Raw genomic sequence first — 10913 nt, forward strand, 5'->3', positions numbered from 1 at the left:
TCTTTGTAGTATCCTTCTAAGAAGGATGTAAACTATACTTTGCAATGAAATGAAGAAACCTGTTAGAAGACAAATCTGAGGGCTTTTTTTTTTTTTTAATGTTTTTTTATTTATTTCTAGGAGAGAGACAGCATGAGTAGGGGAGGGTCAGAGAGAGAGGGAGTCACAGACTCTGAAACAGGCTCCAGGCTCTGTGCTGGCAGTCAGCACAGGGCCCGACGCGGGGCTCGAACCCACGAACCGTGAGATCATGACCTAAGCGAAAGTCGGAAGCTTAACCAACTAAGCCACCCAGGCGCCCCCTGAGGGCTTTTAAAAATTATACAGTACATTAGTAAGTGCTTAAAAAGGTAAACTGTCCAATGACATATATGCAAGTTATACCAGAGGCATGAGGAAACAGACTGGAGTTACTTTTACACTCACTTCAGCAGATTCTTTCTGGTAATTACACTGGTGGAGAATAAACTTATTTTGTCTCTCATCAGTCTGTGTATATGTGGACATCTGCATATTTAATTGGCACATAAACACTACAGATACCCAAATTACTTCAATCCTATATCCGCTTACTTCTTAGAGTGGTTTAACGTAACCCCAGTGACACATAAAAGGAAAATAAAAAAATAAATGCCAGGCTTCCTAGTGAGTAAAGCCAAATCAAATTGTTCAGTTGATGCTATGGTAGCTTTCTCTGCAGGAAAATACAAATTCCTATAGTTCTAGTCCATTACTTTATCATTAAACTCTAACTTTGCCAGCATGGTTTCAAGTAATGAAACTATTCTTGACTTACTTGGAAGTACATACATTAAAAAAAAAAACAGAGTATCAGTTTTTTTCCCAATCATCAAACATGTTTTCAACCAAATGAGGAAAATTCTTTCAGTTTAATATAGTTTTTTCAATGAAACAGAATACATTTACAATAAAGTTAGTGATCTCAATCAAGAAGTCTTGTAACCTTCAAATTCAGGCCTACCAGAGAAGAGCAAGGATTACAGGAGAAAAAAAAAAAAAAAACACAAATAATCTCCTGTGGCCATCACCTTAGGGGCTGGTTTCCTTATAATGATGAATTCCATTATAAGTGATCATGTTTCCAAGATCTGCCCAGTGCTTTAAAATGTAACTGCCTGAGAAGACTGAGAAAGCCTTTGTTCTTGGGCTTACACGGTAAGCACTTTGTGTGATTCTTAATCACATTTTTATCCAGAACACAGTGTTACAGGTCACATTTTTCTCAATGGTGCTTATACTGATTTGTGCTCTATAAATATAAACATATTTACACACAGAATACACACACTGACACGGGGATGTGAAGTTAGCCAGCCATCCATAAGAAGAATGGAATAAAAATTGCAGGAAGGGTAGTATATGATGCCAATCCCAGACAGACTATGGACGCCAATCCCAAGATTGCAGAAGCAAGAACACTTCTCTGATCACGAATGATTGTCTTCACATTCTCACAGAACTGAAAGATAAAATTTAACAATATTAGAAAAGGTGGTTAAGTCTAAGAAAAATCACACATACCAAATAGGAAAGCATAATTTTCTCACCTATTTTCTGTCTAACAAAAGAACTTCCGAAAGAATTTAAGATGTGAATAGTTGAGTTTCTGGATTTCACATCCCATAGTAGCTGAAATGATACTTCAGACAACTGAGTTCATAATGGCAGTTGCCTTTGTAAATACAGCATTTTTATAGAAAACTACAAAGTATGTAATCACATAAAAGTTATTCAGGATTAAAGGTTAAAATTTTATATTGCTTGTCAATAACAATAACATATTCTAAAATTATATAAGCAAAGGAATCTCTAATCTTGAATAACAATAGCCTATTATTGGTGAATTCCTATAACTCATCATTTGAAAATTTGAGGATATCAACATAACTTTCTTTATAGGACTCAAAATCTAAAGGCATAGAAAGTCTAATTTTTTTGTCAGATCCTGTTACCTGAATAAATTAAGTCACTTGTGGACATAAAATTGGTGGCTGGAGATAAAGATAAATTAAATATGATCCATAGCCCTGAAGAAGGCATTCTTCTAATAAATAAATATAAAAACTAATTTTACTCAGAAGTGATGGTTTATGTTTCAGTCCTGGCTCACCTCTCATTAGCTTGAGTAAATCTCATGTAAATCATTGAACTTGTCCAGACTACCCTCTTCTCCTCCATGGGAATACTGAGGTTGTTGTGAGGATCAAAGGAGATCTTTAATGCAAAAGTACTCTGTATTCTTCTACATGCTGCATAAATGTGTGGCATTACAATGATTACTACTTACTGCTACATGTGTTGACAATTCTCTCTACTTCATCACTGTCAGGGCAAAATTTAGCAATGAATTATTCAATTTTCATATATGACTTTTGTTACTCATACTAGTTTTAAGCTCCTTTTCTAGACATGACATTGTATATGCTTTGAGGGTCTCCTACAGTGGCCTATTCAGTCCTGGATATGGAGGTTTTAAATTCTTTGGTTTTTTTTGTTTTGTTTTGTTTTAAGAGAGGGGGGAGGGGCAGCACAGAAGGAGAAAGCTAATCTTAAGCAGGGTCTATGATCAGCACCGAACCAGACCTGGAGCTCAATCCCATGACCCTGTGATCATGACTTGAACCAAAATCAAGAGTCAGAGGCTCAACCTGCTCAACCAACTGAGCCACCACCCAGACACCCAATGTCTTTTTATTTTAATGCTAGGTTTCTAAATTCTCTCTTTTTAAAAAAAAATTTTTAGTGTTTATTTATTTTTAAAGGAGAGATGGAGCGTGAAGGGCAGACAGAGAGGGAGACACAGAATCCAAAGCAGGCCCTAGGCTCTGAGCTGTCAGCACAAAGCCGGATGTGAGGCTCGAACCTACAAACCGTGAAATCATGACCTAAGCCAAAGGTGGACGTTTAACCGACTGAACCACTCAGGGGCATGTAGGTTTCTCAATTTTTAATGGACAGAGTATACACACCCAATATATTTTAACACGCTGTCTTGACTATCAGGTTGTCTCTATCCATACTTTTATACAACTGCTAGACAAATACAGAACTTCCTGTCAATGTTCTCAATATTGATTTCCTTACATGTCAAACAGATGCTTTGTCTTCTCTTATGAACAAAACATTGAGACCAAATACACAATCACAAAGTGAGGAATGAATGAAATGAAGTTTTCAGGACAATGAGAAAAGAGCTTGACAAATGAGGGGAGGATATACTTTTGGGTGAAAGACTACGCTGCCTTCAGTTAAGCTCCTTTCTATCTTTTTTCCCCAATAATTTTTAATGACAGAAAACAGAATCATTGTGGACTCCTTTCCGCAAAAGCAGATTTTCTCAAGGAGCATCTTATTTCTAATGCCCTGGTCTTGCTCACTTGACCACGAGCCTAGGAGGCATCCATCTCTGGTGGTGCTCAGCAGGAAGGAATGTCCTGCATTGCTAGAAGGTGTTAAGAAGCTGGTAGCGGCACTTTTTGAGCAGTGAATCCCCAGAAATTAAAAGGGGCATTTGCATTCATTTTTTGGCAATGAAAAGCAGTACCAGCAACATTAAAAAAAAAAAAAGGTTGAAAAAGTATAAGGCATAGAAATAGTATTTAAAGGGCTTTATAGTATACAAAACACTGAAATTGTTAACAGTAATATAAAACTCCCTTTAGTTTTAGGATTTCTAAACTTGTTAAAAAGAACTTCACTACAAAAAAGTAAAATATTTTCTTCCAATTTATTTTAAAATTAGTTGCAGTGCTTTTCATGAGGAAAAGTGCTATTCAGAGTGTTTATAAACTCAAATTCAAGAGACAACTTGCAACTCTCAGTGTTAGACTTATAATAGTGTATATAGATGAATAACTCAAAAAGAAGACCCAAAATCAAGTAATTCCTTACATTTTTGAAAAGTAGAAATTAGCCCTCCTTCAGTAGTAATGACCTTCTTCTGTCAAGCAAGGCATGTTCAAAAAACAGTTCTTAGAATTGGAAAATTTGGGATGGGGATTTTATTTCCCAGGAAATCTACTCTGGCCAAATTGTTTGTTACCCCATTCAAAGTGAAGACAAAAACTCAGTTTCACAAGAGGTGCTATGCGGCAACAGTAATTAAGACAATTCTCCACTTCTGTAAAACCTTACAAAGTTTCCAAAGATGAAAAACTACTTCAACTAGTTATTCATGCAGATTAAACATTTTACTACCTTAAAAAAGAACTTGTACTGTTTTTTTGTAGAAATATACAATACCGTGCTATATGTGTTCCATGAAAGGCTAACTCCTAATTACTAGATAGAAGTAATGTTTTTCTTTAGAGAAATAACTTGCTTGGTTCCTAAGTAAATCTGATGTGTTTCCTTTTGTACACTTCTGGAGCCAGTGTTTGTAAATGTTCATTTCTAATCAGGCCTGGACTGGAGTTGTGATTCTTAAATCATTGCACAGTGCTCTAACTACATTTTTATCTTACTTAAAAAACAATTCCTAGATTGAGTCTGTGGCGGCTCTATAATCTACTAGGGGGTTCATATTCCGGTGTATAAAAAACATGATACTTTAATGCTCTGCCACAGAGGAGAGAAAGGTTTTCCCATAGAGGTCAAAAACTTAATCAAGATGTGGAGCAGAACAAAACTGGTTGCATGGAGTCATTCTTTTGGTCTGAAAAATATCAAGACATGAAGACTAAAACATGAAGCTCATTCAGTGATAACCCAGGTTTCCATTAAGAGTGAACATGAACAATAACCTCTTTAACAACGACAGCGAGGGCTGAGAAATCGTCTAATTGTGAACAAAGTTACAAGCTTAAAATGTTAACTATCTTTAAGTGAAGAGGTTTCAAAACGAAATTCAAAAAAATCCATTACCCTCCCCCCGTTTGGACCTGTGACTGATTTAATCATCTTAAGTGCTAATACTGTTCTTTAAAAAAAGTTACAACAGTTAATGAATCTTCCTGAAAACCAATTGTTTTGCTCTCTGGGGAACCCATAAACAATCTAACCCACCTTTGGAGCTAATCCTTAAAGGATGCTTGACAATGAGGAAGTCTACAGGGGGATTAAAGCCTTCAAGGAAAGAATTCAGAATACCAAGCAAACGACTTCTCTGAAGCCAGACCCAGGAGTAAGGGATCTACCAGGGAGGTCTTCTTACTGGGAATTTTGAGAGTTTATATAAAGCAAAGGGAATTCACTCCCTGCAGCTTACAGATGGAGAAAGCTCCACAGCTTCCTTAATTTTAAAGGCACAACAATTTGTACACGGGGTTACAGATTAATTGCAAACTCTGAATGCCTTTTGCAAGCACACAGCAACAGTTTCTCTGTTGACCCTCACCCCTACTGTCACCCTTCTTCTGTCATTTCGACTTACACTGGGTGGACACCCTGGCGACCTCTGCAGCAATAACTGGGTAGATGTCTTGGAATCGCTGGCAGTGGTACTGTACTGCCACACTTTTTAACCGGGCTTTTCCAGGTTATCTTGCAAGGGACAGCACTATTTATTTATTTGGCCTCCCGGAGGGACACCAGAGAGGTCGTTACTCATTCTAGAACTCAATCCCTGATCTCAGGGTATAGACAAAAGTTAGGGTTGGGAAGGGGAGCTCACACTGAGCCCACGGGCGAGTCACACGTGTACCTTGTCAGCCTGGGGGCTGATTGGGGCGCCAAATCTGCAGTACGTCACGAAGTGCTCACAGTTGTTCCACAGGAGGCTGTAGGACGTCAAACCCAGAAGCTTCTCCGCCCTTTGTGCCACCTCTTCGTTGAGCAGCGCCTTCCTCTTGAGGGACTCGTCCAGGTGATTGACCAGGATGTTGGCTCCGTAGGCGAAGTCCTCCACTGTGTCCACGCGGACGCTGGCCACCCTGCCGATGACGCCCAGGATGAGACGCTTGTTGGAGACCACCTTCTGCGTGAGTCGCTTGTCGTCGGTCAGGGCCAACAGGATGTCGGGCATCATGTGGGCGACACGGTTGTCGCCCAGGTAGATGCCATAGTGGGTCAGGTGGGTCCGGGGCACCTCCAGCACGTCTCCGCGCAGAAAATCGTTGATCTCATAGAAACTGTTCCTCGCCTTGTTTTCGCTCGGGGCGCCCGAACTGAAGAGCTTGAAGCTGGAGATGAGGAGCAGTTTCTCCAGCAAGAGGGACAGCACCTCCAGCATTGGGTTCTTCATCCTGCAGGGAAAAGGGAGTGGGGGCGGGGGGGGAGGTGGACACCCGTCGGGCTAGGCGGGCTCGCGGGACAGGGGCGCTGATGCTCACCTGCAGGTCAGCGGCCCAGGGCCACAGAGGTCTGCAGCCGCCGTGGAGGGAGAGGGAGCAAAAAAGAAAGGGGAGAGAGCCTGGAAATTGGCTTGGCCGCCCTCGCACTGGGGACTGAGGGGAATGAGGACCCGACGGCGGCTAACCGCGGGGACTGTGGCACCGGCGCTGCGAGCCGCAAGCTACGAAACGCACCTGGGGGGTCCGCGGCAGAGCACGCGGAAGTGCGCGGAGCTCTAGCCTAGAGCCGCCTCTGAGGCCTTTTATTCCAGGCAAGGGGGCGGGGCCGACGCCGTCACAGACCCGGCAAGAGCGCTGATTGGCCGCCGCTGCAAGCGCCGCTTGCCTCCAGGGGCGCGCGGGACTCCGGGTTCTTTGGAACGCGTCTGGGGGCCCCCCAGGTGCAGGGTTCTTCTTCGAGAGCCCCTTCCAGAGGCAGGTTCCCTCCGGCACTCTCGACTTCTGAGCGACCGTTTGATGTGGTGACCGAGGCGTGGCCGCACAAAAGTTCCTGCACCTGTCTGCACTGGGGTGCGTTCTGCTACCCGAAGAAACCTATTAGCCCCGAATTGGGCAGCTTTGTTGAGCCAAACGAGGCTCTCTATAGTGGCCTTTGTCTGCGGAATTGAAGCATTTACATGATGCTTTAGCACTTCGGGAACGTTTTCGGTGGAAAAGCCCCCTCCCGCGGGATTTCTGAGCCCAACCACCTGCCTCTAAAGGATTGGATACCCAGAGACGTTGGCTTACTAAAACTCTGCGAAGAGGGCGCGCCACCAACGCCTGCGGAGTCTTTCCTAAATTCCCTAGGGCCGTACTCCCACGCACTGCGGAACGTTCTGCCCTTTAAATGCTTTTTGCGCCAGGCCTTTTGGCTCTCAGCTGGCGCGCGGGTCGGCTAGCGACCCCGCGCGCGCACACGGTCCGGGGAGCCGGCGAAGAGAACCCAGAGAGCCTCTGCGTTCGGAGTCACCAGTGACCGTTGGGCACACGACTCCGAACGGTCAGCTGAAAAACGGCGAAGCCCGCAACGACCGCCTGGAAAGACGGAATGAAGTCAAATTTATTTCTCCGGCTTCAGGCTCAGATGGACCTAGCTTGGGTTCGCCCCCCAGACGGTTGCCGCTTTCTTTCAAAGCGCAACTGCCGGGAGTCGGCTGAGGAAGGACGTGGCCCTGGGTTCCTTGCCAGAGCGCCTACAGCGTCACCCTGGCGAGACGGCGAGGGTGACCCCAGGGGCAGCGGGGTGAGGGAGCTGCCCGCTCGCGGTCCGCGCCAGGTCTGGGCACGCGGTGTCCCGACCCTGCGCGGAGTTCCGTGCTAAAGCATCATGTAAATGCTTCAATTCCGCAGACAAAGGCCACTATAGAGAGCCTCGTTTGGCTCAACAAAGCTGCCCAATTCGGGGCTAATAGGTTTCTTCGGGTAGCAGATTCTCCGCTTGCCTGGGGGAGGAGGCTAGGCTGTGGATGATGGATGAGGGGCCATTCATCTTACCTGGAAGATGAAGGGGACCATGGAGACCCGGCGGGGAGGAGGCTGGGCCCAGCCTTTGCTCCCACCGCCGGTCTGCCATCAGCGCTCTGCCCCAGTCGTCCCGTTTGCCGGGGGTGACTTTTGTTCATTTCACAAACGATTCCGAATCACATTTTAGTCCCAGCAAAGAGAAGAAAACTCCCATTTCCCAAAAACGAATCGAAAGCAGAAGATGGGGTAGGGGAGAAAGGGAGTGAATTGGACATTTTAAATAATTTATTTCCCCAGTCTGCCCCCAAAACTTAAAGCGCGGAGCTACCGGGTTGCTGAAATTAATCAGACACTTGGGCGTTTGTTACCTTCCAGCCGCACACCAGCTCCGTGGCTGGATTTAAAATCCTGGCAGTCTGGAAATTTTTAAAAAATCTGATCCAGACCTCTGCGCACAAGTTAAACTGCAGGTCCGACATCGGACTCGAAGGCTCGCTAGTCTCGTCTTGTTCTAAGAAAGCGTAGATGCCTGAACCTCCAGTGTCGGCAGCCAAACGGCTGGGGGAGATCAAAGGGGACTCAGTAATTAGCGATTTCCGTCTCTGGTGGTCACTAATATGGTTTTTTAAAGCCTACGACCGTCTCCACCTGGGGAATTTGCGGAGACAGAAGTATGGAAAACTGCGTGACGGCTCCACAGAAAATTCTTTTAAGGCAAAAAAAATAATAAATAAATAAATAAATAATAAAATAAAAAACCATTAAGGAGAAATCACCCCTAGACCGTCAATTGCTTCATCCCCACAGGAAGTTTTTTGAAAGATTTGCGTGTTTCCCTTGCCCCGCCTGCGGGAATTCAGCCCTGGGTAATCCAGAGGAGACTGTAGAACATTTTCCTTTGTCTTGCTTCTGAAGTCTTCTCAGACCTCTTAAACTGGGTGGTTAGAGACCATTAGGCTGCGTCTCAACTGTCCTCATTTGAGCTCTTGTTGGCCCAAGGGATTTGTCCTCCCCATGGTGACCTCACCTTACAAAAAGCAACTCTCACCCTTCTCAGAGTTGTATATATTTTTGTGGCTGAGTGGTCAGTTTTTGATTGTTTCGTAGAAGCACGCTTCATAAATATATGGTTTTACACTAATAGGTACACTCCCAGGAATACTCTCCTGCTTGTATCATTTTTTTAGCTAAACTATGGGGGGAACACTACTGTTAGAAGGAAAGGCCCAAGAGAAATCTAACATTAGAAAGTTCTCCCACCTAAACTAGAAACAGTTCATTTAGAGCGAGGAACAGCTCCATGGGTTGCTGGAAAGACCTCTAGGTTTCCAGATTGTAGCAAAGTCCGCTACATTCAACAAGTCTCCATGAAATACCTTAAATGCATTCAAATGTGTCACCAGCTCTAGCCTAGGAATTCTGAAAGAGCTGAGGCTTTCCTGGTCAACAGATAGACTTCACTGAAAGGCCAACGGACTCTCACCTCAGACACTGCTTCCCCAGCCTCCCCCAGAAGGGACAGAGACATCATCCCCACCCACAGGTTTCAGGCCTGGGTCCATTTTGAAATCCCAGCTGCACAGACCAAGACTCTACTGGTTTTCCGTGCAAAGGAGGCTGACATTGGGCCTCACGGAGCCCACCTAACTTCTGGGCTTCATCTTAGAGCCCTTGATCTCATCGTGTGCCCCAGTAGAAAGAGGTCCCACTCTCAGAGACAAGGTGCAGAGTCCAGCAGAAATCTGGAAGGCTGACACACTGCTTGTCCCTGGAGCCTCTTTGTTCCTCAGAGAAGTCCTTAGAGGATCTGATCACAAAATTGTGTGCTTCCTATGTGCATGGACCTGAACTAAGCATTTTCGCACTTAATCCTCATTACCTTCTGAGGTATCATCTCCATTTTACACAGGAAGAAATTAAGGCTTATAATTTTGCCTCCTTCACTGTGTTGATGTGGATCAGGACTCAACTACAGGTTTCTTTGTCCCCAGGTCCATCACCACTGGTAAAGGACTGACCTTCCATCAGTCCATCCACCTGTCATCCATTCATTTATGAAATGCCTGCTATATGCTGTGCTCAGCCCTGGAAGTTCAATGAAATATGTAACCCTAAACTTAGATCCCACACCTTTTCTTTTGAATTTGAACTTCATTTCCCTGCTTCTCTAGTGCCATCGGGTCTAATTTTTAGCATCAGCTACTTTACTGCAAGAGTGAGAAAGATCTCATTAAGGTTCTGGGTACTCATATTCCCTCACCAGGAGGGCCCCAGCACTTGAGTGGCCATGTAGTCCCACACCTTCCTTAGACTTGGGTGTTTGGTGTCTTGCCCAAGGGCACAGAGTCAGAAGCAAAACCTAGGTCATCCCAGACTTGTTTACTTCTTACACCTTCTTTCCCCTGGCCCCTAAGCCCAATAAATTTGGTTTTCTAAACCTTTGTGTTTTTATTTTATTGTGTTTTATTTTATTTTTTCATGTTTATTTTTTGAGAGAGAAACAAGAGACACTGTGAGCAGAGGAGGGGCAGAGAGAGAGAGAGACAGACAGACAGACAGAATCCAAAGCAGGCTCCAGGCTCTGAACTGTCAGCACAGAGCCCGACATGGGTTGGAACTCACCGACCACAAGATCATGACCTTAGCGGAAGTTGGACGCCACCCAGTCGCCCCTAAACTTCATGTTTTAAAATTATTGTCCTCCTTTAGGATTATTTTGTTGTTGTTCTTACATTTTTAAGGTTATTAAATTTGGGGGCACATAAATAATGATAATTTTAACATTTGTTTTCTCTGCCTTCAGGTCGTTTACATATACTCTGGGCTCATGGACACAGAGGCCGTCCCTGGCTAACTCTAAGGGAGTGGGGAAAATAAAGGCTTTGTACACACACCCCCTGAAGTAGAGGGAAACTACAGACTCCTTTTCATGGAGGCTCCAAACTCAGGGGTACCTAAGGTGTTAGGAATCAATTACCTCCTGGGAGGAAGACTTCCCCAGCTTCCTTCCTGGCTGGCTAGCACCTTATTATGAGGGCCTCAATCTGGCCTATTGTCTTTATAAAGATTAAAGATTAAGTTCCAGCCAGACTGGATTTAGGGATTTTGTTTGTTTGTTTTTTGTTGTGCTAACCATAAAATAACAGTGAGCAAAAA

At 44.3% G+C, this 10913-nt stretch overlaps 1 protein-coding gene across 1 annotated transcript; it reads right to left on the reverse strand.

The window, feature by feature from the left end:
* Positions 1 to 1322: 1322 nt before the first annotated feature.
* Positions 1323 to 6202, reverse strand: LRAT (lecithin retinol acyltransferase). The gene is made up of 2 exons (XM_039219135.1): positions 5663 to 6202; positions 1323 to 1480 (listed from the first exon to the last, which is right to left on the reverse strand). The coding sequence occupies exons 1-2, from the start codon at positions 6200 to 6202 to the stop codon at positions 1328 to 1330; spliced, it is 693 nt and encodes a 230-aa protein (XP_039075066.1). The 3' UTR covers positions 1323 to 1327.
* Between the last annotated feature and the right edge of the window lie 4711 nt (positions 6203 to 10913).

Source organism: Hyaena hyaena, unplaced genomic scaffold, assembly GCF_003009895.1.
Source record: "Hyaena hyaena isolate Hyena2069 unplaced genomic scaffold, ASM300989v1 scaffold_795, whole genome shotgun sequence".
Classification (NCBI taxonomy): Eukaryota; Metazoa; Chordata; class Mammalia; order Carnivora; family Hyaenidae; genus Hyaena; species Hyaena hyaena.

Bases quoted from the DNA above. Each gene is read 5' to 3' on its own strand.
- LRAT (XM_039219135.1), bottom strand. From the start codon at position 6,202: ATGAAGAACCCAATGCTGGAGGTGCTGTCCCTCTTGCTGGAGAAACTG. The intron at 1,481-5,662 runs GTACACGTGTGA...TTTATCTTTCAG, and splicing joins TCAGCCCCCAGGCTGACAAG to TTCTGTGAGAATGTGAAGAC.